Source organism: Eretmochelys imbricata, chromosome 11 (genome assembly GCF_965152235.1).
Source record: "Eretmochelys imbricata isolate rEreImb1 chromosome 11, rEreImb1.hap1, whole genome shotgun sequence".
Classification (NCBI taxonomy): domain Eukaryota; kingdom Metazoa; phylum Chordata; order Testudines; family Cheloniidae; genus Eretmochelys; species Eretmochelys imbricata.
In genome coordinates this window covers 17,597,288-17,625,270 of record NC_135582.1, presented here as the reverse complement: position 1 = coordinate 17,625,270, position 27,983 = coordinate 17,597,288, and the positions used below count along the sequence as shown (strand labels likewise).

At 42.6% G+C, this 27,983-nt stretch overlaps 1 protein-coding gene across 1 annotated transcript in view; it reads left to right on the top strand.

Annotated features, from left to right (window-relative positions):
• NCKAP5 (NCK associated protein 5) overlaps nucleotides 1-27,983 on the top strand; it is a 466,257-nt gene that overhangs the window by 65,217 nt on the left and 373,057 nt on the right. Inside the window, exon 2 of the mRNA XM_077830371.1 lies at nucleotides 13,045-13,122. Coding sequence (XP_077686497.1) covers nucleotides 13,045-13,122 — 78 coding nt within the window. The remainder of the gene's footprint in view (nucleotides 1-13,044; nucleotides 13,123-27,983) is intronic.

The following is a 27,983-nucleotide window of genomic DNA, read 5'->3' as shown; positions in this document are numbered from 1 at the left end:
AGATGTAAAAGATAGATGGAGTGGATCAAAACAAGAAATAGACCAGATTTGTTTTGTATTCATTTGCTCCCCCTTCCCTTCCTCCCTCCCTCTGTGAAATCAACAGCCAACAATCATTTCAGTGAGGTCTCGGTGATGGGGCACCTTGAAAAGTTTAATGGAGATTCAGTCCTGCCTGAAATACTGGGGGGAGGGATAGCTCAGTGGGTTGAGCATTGGCTTGCTAAACCCAGGGTTTTGAGTTCAATCCTCGAGGGGGCCATTCTGTGTGACAGTTGTTTTTGTGTCCCCTTGATGTAAAGCCACCCCCTTTGTTGATTTTAATTCCCTGTAAGCCAACCCTGTAAGCCATGTCATCAGTCGCCCCTCCCTCCATCAGAGCAACGGCAGACAATCGTTCCGCACCTTTTTTCTGTGCATACGCCATACCATGGCAAGCATGGAGCCCACTCAGATCACTTTGGCAATTAGGAGCACATTAAACACCACGCGCATTATCCAGCACTATATATGCAGCACCAGAACCTGGCAAAGCAAAACTGGGCGAGTAGGCGACATCAGCGCGGTGACGAGAGTGATGAGGTCATGGATACAGACTTCTCTCAAAGCACGGGCCCTGGTAATGTGGGGATCATGGTGCTAATGGGGCAGGTTCATGCCATGGAATGCCGATTCTGGGCCCAGGAAACAAGCACAAACTGGTGGGTCCGCATAGTGTTGCATGTCTGGGACGATTCCCAGTGGCTGCGAAACTTTCCCATGCATAAGGGCAACTTTCATGGAACTTTGTGACTTGCTTTTCCCTGCCCTGAGGTGCAAGAATACCAAGATGAGAGCAGCCCTCACAGTTGAGAAGCGAGTGGCGATAGCTCTGTGGAAGCTTGCAACGCCAGACAGCTGCTGGACAGTTGGGAATCAATTTGGAGTGGGCAAATCTACTGTGGGGGCTGCTGTGATGCAAGTAGCCAACACAATCAAAGATCTGCTGATATCAAGGGTAGTGACCCTGGGAAATGTGCAGGTCATAGTGGATGGCTTTGCTGCAATGGGATTCCCTAACTGTGGTGGGGCCATAGACAGAACCCATATCCCTATTTTGGCACCGGAGCACCAAGCCGGCGAGTCCATAAACCGCAAGGGGTACTTTTCAATAGTGCTGCAAGCACTGGTGGATCACAAGGGACGTTTCACCAACATCAGCGTGGGATGGCCAGGAAAGGTACATGACGCTCGCATCTTCAGGAACTCTGGTCTGTTTCAAAAGCTGCAGGAAGGGACTTTATTCCCAGACCAGAAAATAATCATTGGGGATGTTGAAATGCTGATAGTTATCCTTGAGGACCCAGCCTACCCCTTAATGCCATGGCTCATGAAGCAATACAGTCAGGAGCTGTTCAACTACAGGTGGAGCAAGTGCAGAATGGTGGTAGAATGTGCATTTGGACGTTTAAAGGCGCGCTGGCGCAGTTTACTGACTCAGACCTCAGCGAAACCAATATTCTCATTGTTATTACTGCTTGCTGTGCGCGCCACAATACCTGCGAGAATAAGGGGGAGACGCTTATGGCAGGGTGGGAGGTTAAGGCAAATCGCCTGGCCGCTGGTTACGTGCAGCCAGACACCAGGGTGGTTAGAAGAGCACAGGAGGGCGCGGTATGCATCAGAGAAGCTTTGAAAACCAGTTTCATGACTGGCCAGGCTATGGTGTGAAAGTTCTGTTTGTTTTTCCTTGATGAACCCCACCCCCCTTGGTTCACTCTACTTCCCTTTAAGCTAACCGCCCTCCCTTCCTCCCTTCGATCACCGCTTGCAGAGGCAATAAAGTCATTGTTGCTTCACATTCATGCATTCTTTATTAATTCATCACACAAATAGGGGGATAACTGCCAAGGTAGCCCGGGAGGGACAGTGGAGGAGGGAAGCACCTGGAGGGGTGGTGGAGGCGGGAAGCACCAGGTGGGGTGGTGGAAGAGGGAAGGACAAAGCCACACAGCACTTTAAAAGTTTAAAACTTTAAAACTTATTGAATGCCAGCCTTCTGTTGCTTGGGCAATCCTCTGGGGTGGAGTGGCTGGGTGGCCGGAGGCCCCCCCACCGCGTTCTTGGGCGTCTGGGTGTGGAGGCTATGGAACTTGGGGAGGAGGGTGGTTGGTTACACAGGGGCTGTAGCGGCGGTCCGTGCTCCAGCTGCCTTTCCTGCAGCTCAACAATATGGTGGAGCATATTAGTTTGATCCTCCAGCAGCCTCAGCATTGAATCCTGCCTGCTCTCATCATGCTGCCGCCACCTATCAGCTTCAGCTCATCACTTACTCTCTTCAGCCCGGCACCTCTCCTCCCGGTCATTTTGTGCTTTCCTGCACTCTGACATTGTCTGCCTCCATGCATTCGTTTGTGCTCTGTCAGTGTGGGAGGACAGCATGAGCTCAGAGAACATTTCATTGCGAGTGGGTTTTTTTCACCTTCTAATCTTCACTAGCCTCTGGGAAGGAGAAGATCCTGTGATCCTTGAAACACATGCAGCTGGTGGAGAAAAAAAAAGGGACAGTGGTATTTAAAAAGATACATTTTATAGAACAATGGGTACACTCTTTCACGGTAAACCTTGCTGTTAACATTACATACATAGCACATGTGCTTTCGTTACAAGGTTGTATTTTGCCTCCCCGCACCGCGTGGCTAACCCCTCTCCCCTCCCCGTGGCTAACAGCAGGGAACATTTCTGTTCAGCCACAGGCAAACAGCCCAGCAGGAATGGGCACCTCTGAATGTCCCCTTAAGAAAAGCACCCTATTTCAACCAGGTGACCATGAATGATATCACTCTCCTGAGGGTAACACAGAGAGATAAAGAATGGATGTTGTTTGAATGCCAGCAAACATACGCTGCAATGCTTTGTTCTGTAATGATTCCCGACTACGTGCTACTGGCCTGGTATGGTAAAGTGTCCTACCATGGTGGACGGAATAAGGCTGCCCTCCCCAGAAACCTTTTGCAAAGGCTTTGGGAGTACATCCAGGAGAGCTTTATGGAGATGTCCCTGGAGGATTTCTGCTCCACCCCCAGACACGATAACAGACTTTTCCAGTAGCTGTACTGGCCGCGAATGCCAGGGCAAATTAATCATTAAACATGCTTGTTTTAAACCATGTATGCTATTTAAAAACGTACGCTCACCAGAGGTCCCTTTTCTACCTGGCGGGTCCGGGAGGCAGCCTTGGGTGGGTTCGGGGGGTACTGGCTCCAGGTCCAGGGTGAGAAACAGTTCCTGGCTGTCGGGAAAACCGGTTTCTCCGCTTGCTTGCTGTGAGTTATCTACAATCTCATCATCATCATCTTCCTCATTCCCCAAACCTGCTTCCATGTTGCCTCCCTCTCCATTGAAGGAGTCAAAGCACAGGGTTGGGGTAGTGGTGGCTGAACCCCCTAAAATGCAGCTCATCATAGAAGCGGCACATTTGGGGCTCTGACCCAGAGCAGCCGTTTGCCTCTCTGGTTTTCTGGTAGGCTTGCCTCAGCTCCTTAAGTTTCACGCAGCACTGCTTCGGGTCCCTGTTATGACCTCTGTCCTTCATGCCCTGGGAGATTTTGACAAATGTTTTGGCATTTCGAAAACTGGAACGGAGTTCTGATAGCACTGACTCCTCTCCCCATACAGCGATCAGATCCCGTACCTCCCATTCGGTCCATGCTGGAGCTCTTTTGCGATTCTGGGACTCCATCATGTTCACCTCTGCTGCTGATCTCTGCATGGTCACCTCTGCTGAAGAGCTCTGCACTCACCTGCAGCTTGCCACGCTGGCCAAACAGGAAATGAAATTCAAAAGTTCGTGGACCTTTTTCTGTCTACCTGGCCAGTGCATCTGAGTTTAGGGTGCTCTCCAGAGCGGTCACAATGGCACACTCTGGGATAGCTTCCGTAGGCCAATACCGTCTAATTGCCAAATTCGATCTGGCAAGGCAGATTTCAGCGCTAATCCCCTTGTCGGGGGTGGAGTAAAGAAATCGATTTTAAGAGGCCTTTAAGTTGAGAAAAAGGGCTTTGTTGTGTGGATGGGTGCAGAGTTAAATCGATTTAACGCTGCTAAATTAGACCTCAACTCCTAGTGTAGACCAGGGGTAAGAAAATAGGACTTTTAGGACTTGCCATGTTGGAATAGGCCACTAGTGTGTCTAGTGTAGGACCATGTATTTGATAATGGACAATTGCCTGACAGTTCAGAGGAAAATGAAGCCACCAGTCTTCTGGACAATTGTTGATTATGTAACTTTCCCACACCCAGGTGACAAACATCTTATACCCTGAGGCATGAAGGTCTGGATCGACTGTGAAGTTATCCTAGTTTGTTTAAAAGGCAATGTTACGGGATGAAATTCACCCTGCTGCAGAGTACCAACACAAGGCTGTCTGCACTACTTATGCTCCTGGTGGAGTTATTGGTGGAGCAGCTATGTTGGAGGGGCCATTCTGGCCCAGCTTAGGGCTGCTCTGGAGGGCAGTGATGGGGCCATGCCTGAAACCCCAGAGGGGACAATCACAGTTTTGAGTCCTTGTGCTCAGGTGGGTGCACAGGGAAATAAATGGCATGAGATTAGTCACAACAAGTGGTTTAGGAAGCATGGAGAAGACGGAGTTATATCCTTGTTCCCTTCTTCACTGGTGAGCACAGCTGTGGCCTGCCACAGCTGAAGTACACACTGCACTACTTTAAAGAGTGTAGCTGGGCCAGATTGCTTCTGGACGGCAGAGTTCCTGACTGAGTGGGATGGCTCAACCCCAACTGCCACATTGGTCAGAGCCCACTGGCCCTACTCTAGCAAAGCACTTAAGCATGAGCTTAACTTTTAGCACATGAGTATTTCCGTTTGTGAGGCAAACTCACAGCCAAACCAGGCTCACTCAGCTGCTGTGGTGAGACCACGTCTCCAGGGCAGAGTTCCTCTGGGCCACATCTACTGCATGAATGGCGGGCAGATCCTCCCTTCTGGGAGTCTAGGCCCCGGCTCTGCCCCTTCCACCTCCGTCCCCCATCCCTCCCGTGGCCAGAGCCCTAGCCTCCCCCTACCACCTCTGCCCTGTGGCTGGAGCCCCGAGACCCCACCCCTGCCCAGAGGAGCCTCAAGCCTGCCCCCATTTAGCCAGAGGAGCCCCCAGCCAGCCGGAGGCCTCCCCCCAGCCACGCCACAGGAAAAGCTCTTGTTTCTTCTCTTCTGGGAGAAGAACCTGAGCTTTTGATATCCACCTTGCAGGTTCCAGGATGGCTGAGGAGGTGGTATGTGTTACGCAGCTTCCTGGGTTCTCAGTACTCCAGGGAGATTACTGATGTACCTGGGAAGCTGAATAGCACATACTGCCTCCTCAGCTGCCCCAGAACCTGCATGAGAAATCACAGAATCATAGAATATAAGAAATAAGAAATAAGCATAAGAAATCAAAAAACTTCACCCCAAAATCCCACAAGTGGGAGTCCAGTGGCTGCGGCAGCACCAGGGGAGGCTTAGCCTACCCTGGCCTATTATACCCGCTGCCCATGGTCCACTGGCTCCCTGAAGGCCTTTGAGGAGCAGTGGGCACTGTCCAGAGATCTTTGCTCATTGTCCCGCTCTGACTCCCTGCTTTTGACCCTATGACCCTCACTCCCATTCCTGTTTTATCTTTTGTTGTCCCCCATATTTACTTGAGACCTGGTCCCAGTAGCTCCTACCCTTAGGCTGAGGGGAGGGACCTTTAGATGTGGGCGGGCCTGTGCCCGCCCATCCCCAGACTCTCAGTAGGTGCTGCGGTGAGTCAGCACTCAGGCAGCAACCACCCAGCGGCACTGACTTACCACTTCAACAGTCTGCAGTGACTCAGCCCTCTGGCAAGCAACAGCAACCTATCACTAAGCAGAGCCTGAGTCACATGACGCTAGGCTCAGCTACTTCCACAACCCCACCAGAGCTGTTGATCAGTCTGAGCAACAGCACTATCTGGCCAGGAACTGTCCCGCTGCCTTGCCACGCCCCAGACTCCAGAGACTCCCAGCCTGCCCCTACCTTTACCCCAGACCCAGTATTTTCCTTGCCCTGCTCCAACTTCATCACTGACCCGCTCCAGCCTCATCACTGCTTCCTGATTCTTCCCAAAACCTTGGACTCTGACTACCCAGCTTTGCCCTTTGGCCTGTATCTGGACTCCAGCTTGAATATTGACTTGGCTTGTCTTTGGACTGTGACCACCCAGCTTTGACCTCTGGCTACAGTTCTGATTCTGGTTTGTTTACAGACTCTGACTTAGGTTTTGACCCAAGCCTGTCCTGGTTCTTGATTTCAGCACTACCCCTGGCCCAGGCCCAACCCCCTGCCTCGCTGTGACTTACACTCCAACCACTAGGCCTGATTATTGACACCACTGATTTAAAGCTAAGCATGTAATTAGTAATTTGCTGGATCAGGACCTATAATCTTAATCCTTTTCTCAATTTTGCAAAGATCATTAATATATTTGACTGTGACCTCTACAAACTTATTAAATGATCCATAGAATATATTTCATTTTGCCAATTTTAGTTTCTAACCTCTAGCTTTCACTCCTTGTATTCTGGGACCAGGATGTCCTACGTTTGCTGCATTACAATAAGTGGGAAAGTGTTCACAGTGTCCTGTGTTCCTGATGTTTTTTGTTTTGTTTATGTCCTAGCTAGCACAACGCAAATACACATCTGGTATATCAAAACACTGGATGGTGGATCCGAGTTCGCATGTGAGATACTAATTTCTATTTTCTTAAAAAAGGAATGTTTTAGATGGCTTTGCTATCTAACAACCATTTCATTATCATTTTTACAGGAAAACAGCTGCACAGTAGGAATTTTCATATTTTGTTCTGTGAACAAACATGCTTAGATTCATTTATAGGCTTATGCGGCAACACAACAAAATTACAGGCTTTTATAGAACTGTGCATTAGTGCTATATGGGTTTGGTATACTTCCCTTTGATGAGTTTACAAAAACCACACGGAGAGCATGGGGTTAAGGAGCAGCCCTGGGTGCAGGCAGCCCCACCCAGCCACACCTGCAGGGCTTTAAAAAGGAGAGGAGAGCAGCTCAAAGGGAAGTAATGAAAGGGAGCAGACAGCTACCTTGAGCTCTGAGGGGGGGATGTACTGCCCAGGAGCTCCCTGCCTGAGGCCTGACTTCACAGATCAGTGAAAAGCTACAAAGGAGAGAGAGAAGCCAAGTGAATGAGCGTGCAGGTCAGAGAGTTGGTAGAAGTAGTATAGTCTCTGAAACTAAAGTCGATGAGTAGGAAGTGATCCAGGGAGGGTGCCAGCTTAGCACCCTAATGTGTCAACGGTAGCTGCCCACTATTGGGCCCTGGACCGGAGCCTGGTGGAGAGGGCAGGCCTGGGGCTCCCCTACCCTCTCCCAGAGGACATTAAAATACTGTGGGCCTTCACCTAAGCTGAGAGGTCTGCTGGAATAGACTTTGACTGTTCTGGGACCCTGTGCAGAAGGGGAGGACTGGAAATCTTTGGGGTCAGTGGTGCTGAAGGGCAGGATCCAGTTTCGAATGAGGAGATGACCTGCTGATTCCTGCCTGACCACAAGGCATCATTGTGGTTGGCTGTGCACTTTCTACACCCCCTTCTCCCAATTACCCACATAATCTAGACTAGATAATGGGAAGTTTTATTTGGATTTTCTATTATTTTTACACAATTAGTGAAAGTGTTACCTTAAAATGAAGTGATTTTGTGCCATCATATGAGAATTTACTCAGTGAGTGAAATCCTGGCTCTATCATGCTTCAAATAAGCAAAAATTTCCTTCCAACAAAGTTGTGATATAACACTACTAGATAGGTTGCCAGCTTTAGACATTTAATAACTGAATTTCAGAAGTACTGAGCAGCTACTGATCCCATTGACTCAGTTTAAAGTTGGGGTGTTTAGCATCTCTGAAATGCAGTTGGGCAGCTTACTTTTTAAAAATTAAATCAAAGTGCTACAGGCCATTCTCTACTATCTATTCCACTTTTCTAAAATGGTTATCAATAGTATTTGTAGCACTAATGTTAATCTAAATGGTTCTTGTCGCTACTCAGTAACTGGATGTTCCTTCTCTAGTGTTTATGGGAAGGATATTTTTCGCGGGGTCTGAGCCTTATTGCTGTGCAGCGTAGACGCAGCCCCACTTGACTCACTTCCTGGGAGTCATCTGGAAGTATCCCACAATTCCGTGGAATAACTTCCTTAGTCCTCTCTATCCCAACAATTTGCTGTCCACTCTATTGAAAATGGAAGCCACGTCCCCTTTGCAAACGGCAGCAACTCAGGTCAGTGTTAACTCCTTCTGTTCTGATCACCGATCTGCAAGCACACTATCAGAGACCCTCTCGCAATGGAGAACGAGCTGATCAAGCCTTTTGCAAAGCAAGCTGATTCCTGGTAACGTGCAGGGTGGGCAGTAAAGTTTTCTCACAGAGCACCATGATCTTAGGGCTAGAGTGGCCACATTTCGAGAGTGGGGTGCTAGGGACTCTGAAATATGGTTGCTTTGACTTGGGTCTGTGCACTGCAGTGTGGATGCCAGAGCCCTAGGTTAGAGCATGAGTCAGAAAATTCTAGGGTTAAAATACAATGTAGTCGCTCAAGCCCAGGGTTCCCTAACACAGATAGGCTGACTCAAGTCCCACTAATCCTGGGCTTCTATTACAGTGTAGACATATCCTCAGAGTTCAAACAACCAAAAAAATGGGAAATTTTCCTGTGGCTTTGTTTTATTTCCTTCATTCAGCCTTCAAGCCCACAGGACTCAGCTTTCTTGCACGCAGGTGCAGATGGGTGTGTTAACCAATCCTTTTTACTGCGGTGTTCCTTGATGGCCCATCTGACATTGATAGCCCTGGATTGGTGGGGATGGGTTGGTGGAAACTATTCCCATGCCTGATTTCACAAGTTTGGAGCAAACATTTTCAAAGTTGTAAAGCAAAACATATTTTCTTATACTATGGAATAGAGACATTGCAAGTGAGCTTAATGCATTCAGCAACCTACAAGCATTTCATAAAATCGAAACAGTAAATACATTCTTATAAAAATAATAATAAAGGACTATTCAAGGTAGAGAGGCCTGTTAACACATCTGCAGTAATAGACCAAAAAAGAAGGGGTTAGTGCGTTATGTATCGTTGTAATAAACCATAAATCCAGTTTTCAGAATAACAGCCGTGTTAGTCTGTATTCGCAAAAAGAAAAGGAGTACTTGTGGCACCTTAGAGACTAACCAATTTATTTGAGCATGAGCTTTCGTGAGCTACAGCTCACTTCATCGGATGCATACCGTGGAAACTGCAGCAGACTTTATATATACACAGAGAATATGAAACAATACCTCCTCCCACCCCACAGCCCAGTGGGGTGGGAGGAGGTATTGTTTCATATTCTCTGTGTATATATAAAGTCTGCTGCAGTTTCCACGGTATGCATCCGATGAAGTGAGCTGTAGCTCACGAAAGCTCATGCTCAAATAAATTGGTTAGTCTCTAAGGTGCCACAAGTACTCCTTTTCTTTTTTCATAAATCCAGTGTCTCTGTTCAATCCATGATTTTTAGTGTCTAGCAGAGTTATGAATTTAAGCTTCCAGGTTCATCTTTTGAAGGTGTTATGCACACCATTATTTATACCTGTGTGCTGACTACTTATGCTAAACAATCTGTTCCACCTTTCATTTCGCTGTGATATTTGGAGTACCTTTCCCGGACAGGAAGAAGAAGAGCTCTTTGTGGCTCGAAAGCTTTTCTCTCTCACCAACAGAAGCTGGTCTAATAAAAGATATTACCTCACCCACCTTGTCTCTCTAATGTCCTGGGTCCAAAACAGCTACAATTACACTGCATAAATAGATTATGGCATTTGGAAATTATTCCCTTTCAAGTGAAACCTTTTTAAAGGCTGACTCCTACTGCTATCCCAGAGCAGTTCAGAGGGGTCAGATGGATTAGTACTAGATAGGGACCAAATCCAGCTGCTTTCACATGTGCAGGTAGGAAAGTGGGCAAACCTAAGTCTGGAAGTACAGTACTTGAGCTTTTGAAACAGCAAATCATTGCATTGTACCTTTTAGTCACAGCACAGATGAGATGTTTGTGCTAACAACAAAATTTATATTTGAGTTGTGCTTGATCTTCACACCACACTGACAAATCATCTGCTGCTGGCTTGCAGACCTCTAAGTAGAAATTGAATCATTTGTCAGGTTTGCCATGGGAAGAACTTGACATTAAGGCAGAAAATATACAAAATAAATATATATTTTCTTTTTCCCAATTGACTTTGTGCACTTGACCATATTTTTCACAAAAATAGCTATAAAATTAACTGTTCACATTATTGCAGTAGAATTGTGTGTAATAAAACTATTGACTCTCTTGGCTGCAGGGCAAAGTGCACTCAAGTATAAACCAGGAGTGATTCATATTACAGTAAAATAAGATATAAAGGGGTTATTAATACTAATTTCTGCTATATGTGAAATAGTAAAAGCTATTCATTACAAGGAAGTTTGTTTCAAACAACTTGGTACCACAAGTAATCATTATGCAATTGTATAGTGTAGCTTTTCTAAGCTATAACATACCCATTCTGCACAATGATTTTTCTCAGTTTAGCTTCAGAAAAGCTCACTATCTAATTTACATGATGTAAAATTTAACTCAATCTATTAAAACAGACACTTTACGGACCCAAGATAAAGCCAACGGGTCAGATTCTGATTTCCATTGCAGTGATGTAAAACCCAGATTAATGCCACTGAAGTTGATGGAGTTTCTCCAGTTTTATATTATTGTAACAAAGCACAAAATCTGATTCACGGGAAGTTTGGTTAAGTAAAGACTGCATAATCTGTCCTTATATTTGGAATCTACTACTGGGGTTTGGGAAAGATAAGGAAACTACTGGAAAGCTTCATAATATTCAGTTCCTTACAAACAATGCTAACTTTCAATAAAATATTACTGAGATTATTTCCATTTGCATGGAACAGGTGTCTACTACTGCCTACTTCAGAGAATTTCTATAAGAGGAATTTTTGTGGTTTTATCAACCAACCTCTGAAGAGTGAATGTAGCTTTTTATTAGAACAACAAAATAATTACCAAGGGCAGAAACATATGCTAGAACATTTCATCATATCCTCATTGTAGAAATCCTGCCAATAATACTATTCCAATTGACTTAACCATCAGGCCCACTCTATGTTGTAGTGTTGCCAGAGGTGCAATTGAAGAAACCTCCTTTACTGTAGACATAATTGCAGTTAAAAATGTACGGTAGTGTGTGCAAAATTTATTTTGGTAATCACATGATTATCTTTTTGATTGTATGTTACTCAGTTTTTCACAAGCAGAAATAGGTGTTTGTGGATCATGATTTTTATACTTACATAGCTGTAATTGTATATTAAGTTGTTTTTAGTTTAATTTATTTCTTTTGTTGTCATTTAAATCCATAAATTATTAAAAGCTTAGCTGTATTCCTGAGAACAGTCTATTCTCACCCAACGCTAAGCCCTCTAATGTTACACAATTGCTTAGAATAATTTCAGTCCTGGAAAATAAAAACTACATTAGATACATAAAATATGATGGTTGAGTTTTTGTGACATTTATTGTCACCTTGTGGAGAGATGGGATAATGTACTGTCCCCATTGTAATACCACCTTCCATTCCTGAATTATTAAGATAAATGGCTGAACAAAGACCAGCCATTAGGCAACAGACACACACAAGCAAATAATACTAGACAAGCAACCATAGTACACAAGGATATAGTCTAGGATGGGGCTTGCCAGTGAGTCCATAAAAAGAAGAACCTTTGTCTCCAGAAACCCAAGTTGGAATTTTCATTAGATGTTGCCCGTGAATCATATTGTTGATAAAAACAATGAGGAGTCTGGTGGCACCTTAAAGACTAACAGATTTATTAGGGCACAAGCTTTCGTGGGTAAAAAACCACTTGTTCAGAGGTGTGGAGTGAAAATTACAAAAACCAAATCACTCCATGCCTCTGAAGAAGTGTTTTTTTACTCACAAAAATTTATGTAAAAACCAAGTAAATCTGTTAGTCTTTAAGGTGCCACCAGACTCCTCATTGTTTTTGTGGATACAGACTAACATGGCTACACCTCTGATATTGTTGATAGTCTGTTAAATTAAAAGTACTATGGCTGTACTGAAGCCACTGCCATAATAACGCAGCATATTATGCTATATGTTATTCTGTGGGATCTTTCTGAAACATTTTATATAAGTATCACTCTAGAGTTACTTTCATCCTGGAAAGTTATTTTTCTATTGCTGAAGTAAGTGTTTCTCTAGAGAAATAAATTATTTCTTTAAAGAACAGACAAGATTCTTTCAGCAATAGAAAAATAATTGATCAGTGATTTTTGTTCTGTATCTGAAATTCCACCTGATGAAAAGTACAGTAGTTTTCGTGTGGCTGATAATATCATACTGTTACTGCACCTGAAAAAGTTGAGCTGAAAAAGGATCCTGGAGCTGAATTGGTTTGATATTCAAATTCAGTTTTTGAGGTAATATTTTTCCAAACTGTGATGCAAGCAACAAAATAAACATTTGGGTCAAATCATGGTTGCCCAGCAGACATAGATTTATGCCAGAAACCACAAGACCTGAAGAGAAAACATTATCCACCCCCACTCTGACCAAAAATCTACCACCAAGAGACCTGGAGGAGAATTCTGGACATAGTGTGCAGGTGCATGCATATACATACCATGGCCTACCATGACACCTATGCATCTTCCCCAATAATTTCTGCATGTAACAATTGGCTTTATAAAGGGTTCTTCTGGCTCGAATATAAACCTCCATTAATGTTGCTTTTTTATGTCAATGTAAGTTTTATGTGTTGTAGGTTTCCATTTGGTCCTTAACCCTCACATAATATCTGTTAGTTAATCAACATTTTACAAATGTTATAATAAATAAATAAATATAAATATGAAAAAATATTTTGATCCTTTTCTTTTTAGGAATATATGGACTCAAATAAATACATAGAGCATTTAGTAACTCAGCTAGAAGAGCAACGCTGGAATCTATGGAGGCAAGTGCAATTTATATGCATATATTTGTTTTGGAAAGAGATATGATATTCTATAGTTTTTGCTGCTGACTTTAGATAAGATGGACAGGTGTTGAACTTCCAAATCTGCAGTTCTGTTGAGACGTAACCCAAAAATACCCACCCACAAATATTAAACTCTCACATGACTTTTACCACAGATGAAATAACTCAACAGTGCACCACACAGAAAGTCAGGTTTCAGAGTAACAGCCGTGTTAGTCTGTCTTCGCAAAAAGAAAAGGAGTACTTGTGGCACCTTAGAGACTAACCAATTTATTTGAGCATAAGCTTTCGTGAGCTACAGCTCACTTCATTGGATGCATCGGATGCTGTAGCTCACGAAAGCTTATGCTCAAATAAATTGGTTAGTCTCTAAGGTGCCACAAGTACTCCTTTTCTCTTCACACAGAAAGTCATCACTCTAGCAGTGGAATCATAGCCGTGGCCTGTCAAGATTGTTAAATATGTCTGCAGGTATCCCTGTGTGTGGAAATACTCTGTTTTTCAAGCATTTGCTACGCTTATCCCTGCTTAGAATTATTGTCAGTTTCACTGGAGTGGGTGAACCAGGCAGTTTGGTCTCCTTGAATATAGGGGTCTCTTTCAAATAGAATGTGAAAGGAAGAAACATAAGTGACCATGAAGTGGTGATAACATGGCAACATATGACATTCAGAGTTTTAAAACCCAAACTAGCAATGGTTAACAAGCCTGCTGCAATGAAAGGTTGTCTCTCTCACCAACAGTAGTTGGTCCTATAGAAGATATTACCTCACCCACCTTGTCTCTTCAATGAAAAAGAGGCAATCTTGATGCTCTAGTAAGTATTTTTCATATCTCCTGCTTTCACATCATTACCACTGGATGTCCAGACCCAATTTGCATATCTATAAAGTGATGATTTACATATGCTAACATATAGCTAGTGGGGATTTCTGCTCCACCTTTATCAACTGAGAAATGTACATGAGCACTTGAAAATCCCATTGAATTCTGTGTTCTTAGGCAAGTTGGATGCAGAACTTTGAAAATTCCCTTGCATGTGTTTGCCTTATCAAATGTAATCTACTCATAAGTTATCAGTTCACCTAGTTCTGCTGCAATAAAGTAGCTATTCAATTCTAAATACATTTTCCCTATGTGTGCCTGCAATTTGGTTAGATAGCTTTACTTGGATGGTTTTACTGAAGCATTCCCAATGATGCCAGATTCCATGGCCCATCCCCATTATGTAAGCCATACTACTGTGCATTTTTTGCATCTCTCTAAAGTTATGGAAATGTCATTCATAAAAGTGACAACTTGCAACATGAATGGTTCTGGTGCTGTATTGTTTCTGAAGAATTGTGCTCTGCAGGTTGTCCCAGGGCTGCCCTGGTAAGAAATGGTATAAACATCTCAAAAGGCTTTTTCTCTGATTTTTTTTTTTTTTTGGTCTCAACAAATCCTATTTAACTTTAGATGACTTATTCCCTCTATAAGTGGATAACTTATTTGATCAGATTTTTATTAGCCTGTGAAATTACACCAGTTTTTTTATTTATGTAGATTTGTAGTTGTTACACATTACATGTGATAACTAAGTAGCTATAGGAAAACACTTTGCAGTTCACTGTACAGTTTTTGAGCATCCATTATCTCACATTTTTATAGGTATAGGGGCCAAATTTAATATCTGACGTAACTCTACTGGGAAGCCACTGGAATTATACCAGGGATGAAACTGATGGAATATTTACCATCCGTATATTTTTGTATGCAATATTTGATTATTTTTTCTTGCTGCATATAGAAGGTTCGTGAATCTGAGAAGTCCTCCATTAAGTTTGCAGACAAGTATAATTTAATTTTCTCAAATTAGTTAAACCAATGCACCTCAGATCTGATCTCAGGAGAGGAATAATTAAGTTCTTATGATTTTTCAGTTGAAAACCCTGTATACTCAAAAAAGATGGATTTTCACATTGCTTGATATAGCTCTGATGAACATTCCTGTCCTCTGGGATATGAAATTGGATTAAAATAACATTTTTGACATGGGTTTAGCCTCATTTAAAGCTAGACTACAAAAGTTTATGGACATTTAGTTCCCATTTTCTTTTAAAATTGAATGATTATACCAGAAGAAACAAGGGTTTTCATGTAAAATTACAGTATTCAGTAAAATGCATTTGATTAAGAATGAAGGTTAATAGTAGCATTATATCTGAATAATAATATGGTGAATAAATGGAAATGAATAGTAGAATAAAGAAAATGGAAAAACTCCTTGAAAACCAGCAAATATATAAGGACTTTACTGAATTGTGAACTGACATTCAGCTAGTACTGAAAACTGAATGTTCTTTGCAGAGTTAAAGTCAGCACTTTCTTTTTATTATTATTTACAGAGTAACATTGGGATAAAAACTTAAGAATGACAATGAATACTATAAAAAAATTCTCTCTGGTTTCAATAGACTATCTTGAATGCCTTTATTATAGTTTTAAAAGAGAGAAATCTGTAATGTGCTCAGGATCATGGGAATAGCTCATGCTATATAAGAGCAGTACTAGATTGTCTAGAGTCAGACAGATGCCCTAATAAATCAGCACAGACCACTTCTTAGACTTCATTATGCCCTTGATTTGTGGCTGCCACAATTTTAACCTATTGGGTCATTGGGCATTGAACCTGACATTGAACAATAGCCCCCAGTTTACTCTAGGCTAGCTAATAAAAAAGACAGATACAAATTCGGAACATTTAGCTCCTTCAACATTACTTACAGCCTGGGCTAACTTATAGCAACCAGTCTGAGACAGAAGAGACAAAAACTGATGGTACGGTGCTCCTATAGAATGTCTACGGTACCACATGTACAACAGCAAACTAAAAGGCACTTAATTAGATGTGGGAGCAGAAATTTCTTTTTCTTCTCATTTTACAGAGCTTGATATATTTTACTTTCTTCATGTGGCACAGCCATCTGTTGTGGAACATAGAAATTTATTGCTGTAATCATACTCCCAAGAGGACCGGTTATGTTTAGGTCATGTTTCATAGCATGCTACTACAATAGACCTCCAGATTTTCAGTTTCTAAAGAACTTCAGAAGCATAAGCACAGCTACCTCAGCAGTGTCTGAAAGTACAGCTGTTTTTGACCACCACGGTTTTCTTACGCTAAGAACCTTAGGTGGCTTATTGTTATATGAAGAATTAAGACAGCAATAAAGGTAGAAATTCACTGTCTGAAGCAAGATACATACACACACTCACACGCTAGTAGCTGAAAGCCCGCGCTGTCACTCAGGTGTAATTTGTAAAGTCACGTGCGTAAAAAAAGACAAAAATATCTGGGAACTTAAAAATTACATAGTAACAGACTATGAATCCAAGTCATGATTGAACCTGGTGATATTCTAAACAAAAACTATCATCCTTGTAGCTGTTTCCAGCTCTTCACACTGACTCAGACATTCTTCAGTGTGATGCTTGAGGTTTCTGTGTGTGCTGATTGTGTTGTTGTGCTGGGAGAGTTGTGTTGATTTGTGCAGGTGCTGAATGAGCAGTATATGCTGTGGAGAGGAGCTATGTATGTATGGGATTATAGTGTGTGCTGCTTGCAGTGGTAGCGGGTGAACTTTGGGGCAAGTGGGCCTTAGAAGGGGGGAAAAAATAGAAAATGCCTGGTCATCTGGGTAATCCACCTGGGCCCTGGAGTCGGGGGCAGTTGCGCCGCTGGGGTATGTGAAAATTGGTCCCTGAACTCTGAGCCTGGACTGAAAGGGTGGAACGAGTAGAGTCCTCTAAAGAGCTGTGCACTCACTGCCTCCTGCAGGCCCTGTTGGCGTGCTCTAAAAGGTACCTAGGGTGTGTAAACACAGTCCTGTTTGAAATGGGACTACATCAACTGCATAGGTGTAATTCATAAATCAGAAGGACTGAGAACTTAAAAATTGGATGGTAACAGATCGCAAAACCCGGTGACGATTCAGTCTGGTGGTGTGCTGAACAAAAAAAGCCCTCCACCATGCTTCTCGCTGATTCCATGGCTTCACAGTGATGCTACAGACATCATAGTCTTCAGAGTGACACACGCAACGACAACCCTGGAATCTTATTTTTTGAGGTGGGGTTTCTTTTTCTTTTCTTTTTTTTAAATCTTTATGGTTTTTTGTTTTGTTTTTGCTTTTCTCTGGCTTATTTGGGAAAAGAACAGACAGTAACGCAAATTCACCGCTGATGTAACTCCATTGAAGCTATTTTAGTGGTTACACAGTAATGAATTTGTCTCAGTAGATCAACATGCACTGGAACATTTGGGATTATTTTAGGGTTTATTCCCCCCTCCCACTCCATCATGGTCCTATAAATAGTATCAAAAGTTTGGACAGAAAAGATTTTTTTCTCTGCACTGGTATTTTCTCACGTAGTCAACCAGTGCTGTTTCATATTTGGCTAAATTTTATTTACTCTATATAATTTTAAGGGCAGAATAATATGAAGAAATAATTGGAAAAGTAAGGGTTTGCTCCTGCAGTCTTTGATCAGTGACCTCAGTGGGGAGGTTTGCCTCAGTAACATCAATGTAATGATTGCAACAGTAGATCTTAATTTAAAATTATTGATATTGTAATTCACTTTTTCCCTTAACAGAAAAAAGAACTGGTATTGAAGCATAGTATGCTTTTCCAGGTATAAAAGGGTCTGCTCCTGTTCCCGCTAACGTCCCGGAGAATTTTATTATTGACTTCAATGGAACCAGGATTGGACCTTGGTCCCGGAATTTTTGGTAGTGTTGGGATGTTCTAGACTTCAGAGAGTACAATCAGGAAACAAAACAAAAGCCAAACATATATACTACAGTGATGTAAAACCCTGAGAGATGGAGAGAGAGACAGTATATGGACTCCATGACATTTTTCTAAGTACAAGTTTTAAAAAAAAGGCTTTCTTAAATAACTTTGCTATGCTTTCATCTAAAGTATTAGCACGTCTCTGTGCTCATGGGTTGAATGCTTGTAAACTAAGGAGGTGCCAAGTATTCATCAGGTTGCTTTTGCTGTAATCATAAACTTCCACTGGGAGATCTTAATTGGTAACAAGTAAAATTGCTCTGCAAGAATTCTTAATGGTGAATACAGATTAAAATAACAACCGTGATTCGTTTTAAACTGCTTGACTAGAAAAGGACTAATCTTTTGGGAATATAATGCATGGCAAACAAATGGAAAACCCTGTGTACTGTCTGATGTTAAGGCAGGGCAGGCTTTGACAAAAATATCTAATGCTGTAGCAACGGAACAAAGGCATACTCCGCACACATTTCTTTTCCTGTGGGGTCTCCCTATAGCTTGGCTGAGTAGAACTAACATTAAAGCAGACAGAATCTTGGGGATCTTAATAATTTTAATTCCACTTTAACTCTTCCTGTAAGATTTCCAAATGATAGCTATATCTTCCAGCCAGTGATGTTGAATGGGATTTCCTTTGGAATCCATCATTGTTGCCCCTTTGTCATCTGGCAGAGATCTTCCATATGAGGAGAGATTTAAAAGACTGGGATTGTTCACCTTAGTAAAAAGATGACTAAGGGGGGGATATGATAGAGGTCTACAAAACCATGAATGGTGAGGAGAAATTGAATAAGGAAGTGTTTTTTACCTCTTCTTTTAACACAAGACCTAGGGGTCACCAGGGCTTGATTAATGCAGGGGCTTTAGGGGCTGCAGCCCAGGGCGGCGGGCTAAGGGGACTGGGGAATGAGGCCCGCTGCTTCTTTTTGTCTGTGCCATGGGCTGGACACTGATCCCTGAGCCTCCGAGCCCCACCCCCCCGGGGGGGATGGAGCCACGAGTGCCAGCTCGCCGATATGCTCCTGTGGCTCCTAGGCGAGGGGCATTCAGGGAATCTATGAGCACTGTCCCCGCTCCTGGCACCAGCTCCACAGGTCCCATTGGCCAGGTATCTCTGCCTAGGGGCTGCACATGCTGGCCACACTGGGGAGCAGAGCAACGTGGAGCCAGGGCAGGCAAGGATCCTGTGCCGCCGACCAGGAGCCACCCGAGGTAAGCGCCTCCCAGCTGGAGCCTGCACCCCGCACCCCCTCCTGCATCCCAACCCCCTACCTAGCCTGTAGCCCCCTCCTGCACCCAAACTCCCTCCCAGACTCCACACCCCCACCTGCACCCCAACCCCCGTCCCAGCCCTGAGCGCCTCCTGTACCCAAACTCCCACCTAGAGCCCACACCCCGAACCTACTGCTGCACCCCAACCCCCTGTCCCATCCCTGTCCCCACCCCAGAGGCCCCCCCCAGATGAAGCTGCACCCCCTCCTCCACCCCAATCCCCTGCCACAGCCCTGAGCCCACTCCCCCACTTCAAACTCCCAGAGGCCCCACAAAATCTATTAGCCCCGAGCCCACAGGACAGTTAATCCGGCCCTAGGAGTCACCCAATGAAATTAATAGGCAGCAGCTTTAAAACAAACGTAAGTAAGTACTTCTTCACAAAACACACAGGCAACCTGTGAAACTCATTGCCGGGGATGTTGAGAAGGCCAAAAGTATAACTGGGTTCAAAAAGAATTAGATAAGTTCATGGAAGATAGGTCCATTAATGGCTATTAGCCAAGATGGTCAGGGACACAACACCATGCTCGGTGTGTTCCTAAACCTCTGATTGCCAGAAGCTGGGAATGGACAACAGGGGATGGATCATTCGATAAATAGCTCTGTTCTGTTCATTCCCTATGAAGCACCTGGCATTGGCTATTGTCGGAAGACAGGATACTGGGCTAGATGGACCATTGGTCTGACCCATTATGGCCATTTTTGTTCTTATGTGTTAGTGGCTCAGTGTTCTACCTACTCATGCTTCCAACACCTGCCAGTGGATAAAGACAGAATAAAATGAAATTTTAAGATGCCAGGCACATATACCTAAGTTGCTTGTTTTTGTCAAATTATTTAATAGCCATGTTCGTTCAAGTCCAGGACAGTGCTAAATCTGAGAACGCATTAGATTTGTAAATCTGAAGATCATGTGGTACAAACACTGACACATTCCTTTTTTTTAAGGGAAACCTTTACAATCCTGCAGTGAGGTGTGAGACTGTAACTGAGGGCAGAATTTGGCTCTTGGTATTCATTTGCATTATCTGGGTAGCTGCCAATTAAAATAACATTTTTTTTCTATTTACATTTTGTGTGGTTTCTGTGGTTCATTATAGTAATGAACTAACAGAACTTGATTGAATGAAACTTACAAAGCAGACAAATCTTGCAGTTTTTTTCCAACACAGCTGATAATGCCTCAGTCCTAAAATACACCATATGCTTCATTTATTATGTGAACTCATTTCTTCCATGAACCAGCATTTGAAATGTGGGCTTGAGAGGGAAAGTCTTTTGAGAACATGTCTAATATTTGATCAAATGTATATTTCTCTAGATCAGAGTAAATTTGGATGATTCAATGAACAGGGAATATGTAGCCACTAGGTCATTAAAAAGCACTACTATTGCATTATCTGTGAATTAAGCAGGCGTTCTTCCTTTCAATCTCTGGTACAAAGCCCTGTGTCATACCACAGTTTTAAAAAGGGTCTTCTCCATGATTTTAAACTAGTTAGGTCGGTATTGTGGATAACTGGCAGATAGAAAAAGGAGGCATTTTATTGGCTACATCTTATTGTATGACCTAAGAGATCACAGAATGCAGTGAGATAATCCATTCTCCTACAGAGATATACATTAAAGGGGACAGCTCTCTGAAAAGCAAGACACACAATAGGAGACTGTAAAAATAAATTCAGTGACCGCACTAAATAGGTAATGGGTTAAAGATTACAAATATATCAAACTACACAGATCCTATACAGTACATAAACATGAACTCTTTAAACAACATTAGTCTGATGAAGACGACTAGAATGCTTACGTATTGGCTAAAGGGGGTAAGGAAAAACAGTTCAGTGCTTGTTTAATATTATTTGTCTCAAAGTACCGCTTAAATCACATTTAAACTAACAACATTACAGTGGATACCTTTTGAAAAGTTAGCACCTATTCAAAAGATGTTACTATTGTATCAGTGTTCCTTCGTGTACTGTATATAGAGGAAATATCTCACAAACTGATAAAAAATTGCTACCGGGTTAGTCATTTACTTAAGTGCAACTACTGTATCAGATTAAGAAATTAATATCTCTCTTTAAACCAACAAGAAATTGTTACAGTAAATTATACTGGTTTTGATGGAGCGTTTTCTAAATTAATTTTACTTATTTTAACAAAGCACAGCTTGATGTTCTGTAGTACATAAGAAATATGAGGCAGTGGCTATGATCATTACACAATACATGCAAAGCAAATATTAATTTCTAAAAGACTGTAGATCTTGTCCAGCACTCCTCACTCAGGGAAGGCTGATAGCAGTGTCAACTAGAGTTTTGCCTGAATAAGGAGTGAAGTATTTAAGTCATTAAGAAAGGGATTTTGAGCTTTCTCTGTACAAAATATTTTCCATATCATCAAATTGCTCTGTATGTATACTATATAATCCCAGTTTAAAATGTTAAATTTGACAGAAAGATCTTAAGAACACTATGTAATTGTTCCATATGTTCACAATTCTAAACTAAAGAAATTAGCCAGTGCTTAATCTAAAAATATTTTAAGAAAACTGTATAATGAATTAGGTTGGGTTTTTTTTGCACAGACGTATGGCCGTCTTAATAACAAGACTGCGTGAATCATGAATTGATTCGTTTCTGAAATTAAAAAATAGAGGCCTTGAGCAAAATATATTCCTTAGATTTATTTGGCGGAATAAAGATCATAAATGTTCCCTACTCAGTTGAAAGAAGAAAACTCCAGCCGGGAAGAGTGTAGAAGGTCTACTTGACATATGGATGTTTGTTAAATGTAAAATGTATGAACAGCCCAGAGTGAATGCTCCCCATTTATATGCTGAGAAATGAAATGTATAATCTTGGAATGGTTCACTATTTATTTTACATTTTTATAAAAATGAACTTTTTGTGTATTCAGATGGGCTTCTTTCTTTAGTTGGTATTTAGGGTTAGAAGAATTTGGGAATTCATTTTACCTGATCCCATCTGTTTAAGGCAGATGGTTATTGTCTGGGTCTCCTGAACTATGCACTGTGGTTCAGTTGGAGGGCACTAGGCACAGTATGTATATATATACAACTGTATCACTGCATGGGTGAAATGTAGGTCTACAAAGAGGAATGTCCCCTTTGGAAAAATATTGGAGTACATGCTAATCTGAAAATCTGTCTCAGCTTTGGGTTCTGGTACTGAATCAGGTCATTAACGACAATTTACAATACATGTAGATGCTGCATTACATGTTGAGCTTGTGAGGCTTCTGTCAGGTTAGCAAGCTCTTTTTTTAAAAAATAAAATGCTCTCCAAACTTATTTCAAGGCAAGTGGAAATTAAATACAAAATAGCACATAGAAATGTTTGTTTTTCATTACAATTCTCCACTAATGGCTATCTTCTGCCATACTTTTTTTATGCTGAACTGTACTTTACTCCTCAAATAGTCCCATTGATCAAGGAACAGTGAGTGACAGGACCTGACCCAAGATCTTGCCTAATTATGTAGTCTGAGCCTCAGATTAAACAAGTGTATCTTTAAACGTACAGGTTTCAGAGTAGCAGCTGTGTTAGTCTGTATTCGCAAAAAGAAAAGGAGTACTTGTGGCACCTTCAAGACTAACCAATTTATTTGAGCATAAGCTTTCGTGAGCTACAGATGAAGTGAGCTACCGATGAAGTGAGCTGTAGCTCACGAAAGCTTATGCTCAAATAAATTGGTTAGTCTCTAAGGTGCCACAAATATTCCTTTTCTTTAAACGTACATACTCTCTCTTACATATAAAGCATGTGGGATGGATTCTGGTCTCAGTTATGCTGGTGTAAATCTGAATAATTCCATTAAACCCAGTGGAATTACCCTAGATTTATAAGTGTAAAAGAATCAGAATCTGGACCTATCTAAACAGCCTATTATATTGTAGTATAGTATAGAAATATGTGTGGCAGATAGGCTAAGTCTGTGGAAACTTCAGTGACAGGTTTACCTCAAGTGGCTTTTTTTTCTCCTTTCTTGTCATGTGGGGAGAGAATACATAAAAGTGAGAATAGGATTGCAGAAAAGCACGTGTATTGTCTACCATGAATTTAGATGTGTTGTTTTCTTTGGAATTCTTTGAGGAAATATCCTAAACTAGTCATTTTACTCAAGAAACTTATGAAATAAGTTGAAGAGCCCAGTGCAGCCCAGTTTTCCCTCTGCAAGCTATAAGTCATTAACACTAATTCAATAGGATCTACAAGGCCGCCTTTCTGGTCACCATCAAATTTTGCACTGCCTCATGGCACCCTTTTTCGCCATTTCAGAAGGAGGCCAATGACTGAACGAGCATGGAGGGAGAATAATTCAATCATCTCTAGGAGGAGAAGGACCCAGAAATCCCTTCCAAGGCTATATTGAATCACACTCTCTGAGCTATGTGGAGAAGCTAGCACTGCTGCTACCAGGCCATTGGGTAAACAGGACTTTGATCTACCCATCTTTCCCTGCAAACTGGCTTCATTTATAGAAGATAAATTCAATAACCTAGCTTAGCATATCTGTTTGATAAAGTTTGCTCCATCATTATTATTGATTATCATTTACATTAAAGTAGCACCTAGAGATCACAGCTGAGATCAGGGTCCCATTGTGCTAGGCCATGTCCATACTTACAGAGAGAGACAGTGTATGTCCCCTGGCCCCAAAGATCTCACAAGCTAGATAGGCAAAGGGCAGGAGGAAGGGAATAGTAGTATGCCTATTTTTACAGATGAGCAACTAAGTCATATAAAGAGAATAGGTGACCGAATTCATACAGAAAATCTGTGGCTAAATCAAGAATTGAACTCAGAACTCGTGGATTTCAGTCCAGTGCTTTAACCTCAAGAACATCCCTTCCTTCAAGTCACAGTGTTGTGCCCTATCTGCCTCATCTTAGAGGATGTGGTTAGTTATCAGCTACACTGATAATATGTAGCTGTCAAGGTTCCTCCCCCACTCTGAACGCTAGGGTACAGATGTGGGGACCTGCATGAAAACCTCCTAAGCTTATCTTTACCAGCTTAGGTCAAAACTTCCCCAAGGTACAAAATATTCCACCCTTTGTCCTTGGATTGGCCGCTACCACCACCAAACAAACACTGGTTACTGGGGAAGAGCTGTTTGGAAACGTCTTTCCCCCCAAATACTTCCCAAAACCTTGCACCCCACTTCCTGGACAAGGTTTGGTAAAAAGCCTCACCAATTTGCCTAGGTGACTACAGGCCCAGACCCTTGGATCTTAAGAACAATGAACAATCCTCCCAACACTTGCACCCCCCTTTTCTGGGAAATGTTGGATAAAAAACCTCACCAATTTGCATAGGTGACCACAGACCCAAACCCTTGGATCTGAGAACAATGAAAAAGCATTCAGTTTTCTTACAAGAAGACTTTTAATAGAAATAGGAGTAAATAGAAGTAAAGAAATCCCCCCTGTAAAATCAGGATGGTAGATACCTTACAGGGTAATTAGATTCAAAACATAGAGAACCCCTCTAGGCAAAACCTTAAGTTACAAAAAAGATACACAGACAGAAATAGTTATTCTATTCAGCACAATTCTTTTCTCAGCCATTTAAAGAAATCATAAACTAACACATACCTAGCTAGATTACTTACTAAAAGTTCTAAGACTCCATTCCTGGTCTATCCCTCGCAGAAAACCAGCATATAGACAGACACAGAGACCCTTTGTTTCTCTCCCTCCTCCCAGCTTTTGAAAGTATTTTGTCTCCTCATTGGTCATTTTGGTCAGGTGCCAGTGAGGTTACCTTTAGCTTCTTAACCGTTTACAGGTGAGAGGAGTTTTCCTCTGGCCAGGAGGGATTTTAAAGGGGTTTACCCTTCCCTTTATATTTATGACAGTAGCATTTTAAATTTTCTAGGCCTAAGGGTATGTTTATACTTCATTTTACAACACACAGCAGGAAGTCTCAGAGCCCAGATCTACAGACTAGAGCTCACATTACAGTGCTAAAAACAGTGGTGTATGTAGACATTGCACTTTGAGCTGGGTCATGGGTTCTGAAGACTACCCTGTGCTCAGGCTTCAGAGCCTGAGCTCCAGCTCAAGCCTGAATGTCTACACTGCTATTTTTAGTGCCATAGTGCTAGCCTGCAGGGATTTCCCAACACCCCCCACACCCAGTGGTCAACCAGTTACATACAGTATTGCCAATTTAGTCGTTGGTTGGAAATTTGAATAGAAATTGAAACATTAATACACACTTTGAAAGCATATACAGCAGTGGTGGGCAACTTGTGGCCCGCAGGCCACACACGGCCCATCAGGGTAATCCACTGGCGGGCCACAAGACATTTTGTTTACATTGACGGTCTGCATTATGGCCGCCCACAGCTCCCAGTGGCCGCGGTTCGCCATTTCTGGCCAATGGAAGCTGTGGGAAGCGGCATGGGCTGGCCACTGCTTCCTGCAGCTTCCATTGGCTGGGAACGGTGAACCGCGGCCACTGGGAGCTGCGGGTGGCTGTGCCTGTGGATGGTCAATGTAAACAAACTGTCTCATGGCCCGCCAGTGGATTAGCCTAATGGGCCGCATCCACCACTGATATACAGCATATGATAAAATATGTGTACCTGAGAAAGCATAATGTGTTTGAAAAGTATGAACAAAGACTAGCTTTCTCATACAGCTGTTGTTTATGACAATGTCAGTGCATTTGTTTCAGCTACATTGTCCAACCTAATAATTTCAAATTACGATTTGTAAGCAAGGTCTGAATGAGCTCTCCCCTGATAGCTAGTGATGAGCCAGGGGGTAGGTGGAAAGGCTTCAGGACCTGACTGTATTTACATGAACACACCTACTCTTCCTAGATATCCGGCAGACAGAGCTGTGATGTCTAAGTGATCAATTTTGGCTGGTGCCAGGTTACAAATCACTTTAGTATTGAATGCTGGGGTAATCAAATGTTATCCTTATTTCAGAACTATGCTTAGCCTGCCTGAATGGCGGGGGAGGGGGTGGGTGTCTCCCTCAGTGCTTAATTTGTGCTACGACTTGCCAGAGCTGAGCCCTGGGACCTCTGGGCTTGCCACATCAGTTATGAAAGTAACAAATTTGCTTGAGTTCCTGTACCTCTTTCATTACAAAATAAGCAATGGTCACCCTCAACTGAACTCCCCTCACTAAGCAGGGGGGTTGGATGCCAGATCCCAGTGGGGAGAGAGAGGGTGGGGCACAGGTGTTTTGGTTGGTGGTGTGGGCTCTGCCTAAGAGTCACAGGCACTATTTGATCTGCCTCTCTCCCCTGTTTAAAGATAGAGCTGATTAGGCTCCATAGGGAGTCTTTTGGTTTAAGTGACCACTAGAGCTGAACTCACTGATAATCAGGTCTAAGTACTTAGACCTGCTGTGGGACAGTGTTTCTGTTGAACAAACTGCCCAGCCTGCAGTAGCAGTGAGGTTCCTCACTGAGAGCTGGGTGGAACCTCAAGAGACCAACTTGCAGAGGTCACAGTGGCAGGTGGTAGCAGGAGGTGATGGTGCAGGGCCATTGGGGACAGAGCAGTAGAGTAAATGGTGGGACGACAAACAACATCAGCCAGAGTGAGCAGCCAGAGCAAGTGGTGAGCAGCCAGAGTGAGTGGTGAGTGGTTGGAGGAACGAGCAAGATGCCTTCTTCCTTGCCCCTCCCTACCACCCGCAGCTCCCAACTATGAGTACAGTATGGTGGAGGGAGAAGGGAGGGACACGTCAAAGGAGCATTTGTTTGTTGGATTATATTTTAGTGACTTTGCTCCAGAATGCTAGATTTGTGATTGGGAAACTTATATAAATGTACATTTCCTAGGGGGCTAACATTTTAAAAATGCATTATTTGCCAATGATGTTATCTCACATTGCCACTAGCTCAAGAGGTTGTTATCTTGGGGAGTTTCTGTACTAAACTTTTTTATTATTATAATTCATTTTTATGTAAGAACAGCCATATTGGGTTAGACCAGTGGTCTATCTACCCCGGTATCCTGTCTTCTGAATGAGGTAAATGCCAGGTGCTCCAGAGGAAATGAACAGAACAGGCAATCATTGAGCGATCCATCCCCTGTCGCCCATTCCCAGCTTCTGGTGAACAGAGCATGGTGTTGCATCCCTGCTCATCCTAATAGCCATTGATGGACCTATCCTCCATGAACTTATCTAGTTCTTTTTTTGAACCCTGTTATAATTTTGGCCTGCACAACATCCCTGGCAAAAAGTTCCACAGGTTGACTGTACATTGTGTGAAGAAGTACTTCCTTTTGTTTGTTTTAAACCTGCTGCCTATTAATGTCATTGGGTGACCTCTGGTTCTTGTGTTAAGTGAAGGGGTAAATAACACTTCCTTATTAACTTTCTCCACATCAGTCAAGATTTTATAGGCCTCTATCATATCCCCTCTTAGTCGTCTCTTTTCCAAGCTGAAAAGTCTCAGTCTTTTTAATCCCTACCCCTAATCATTGTTGTTGCCCTTCTCTGTACCTTTTCCAATTCCAATATATCTTTTTTGATATGGGGTGACCAGAAATGAACACAGTATTCAAGATGTGGGCATATCATGGATTTATATAGTAAAAGTGGAGGAGCTTGATTTGCCAGACTGATCAGCCAAGCCAATACTGACAACCTACATGAAAAGGCTTCAAAGCACCATGCCTCTGGACAGCATCAACATGCAGAAAGTCTTATAAGCCAGTCACTGTCAAA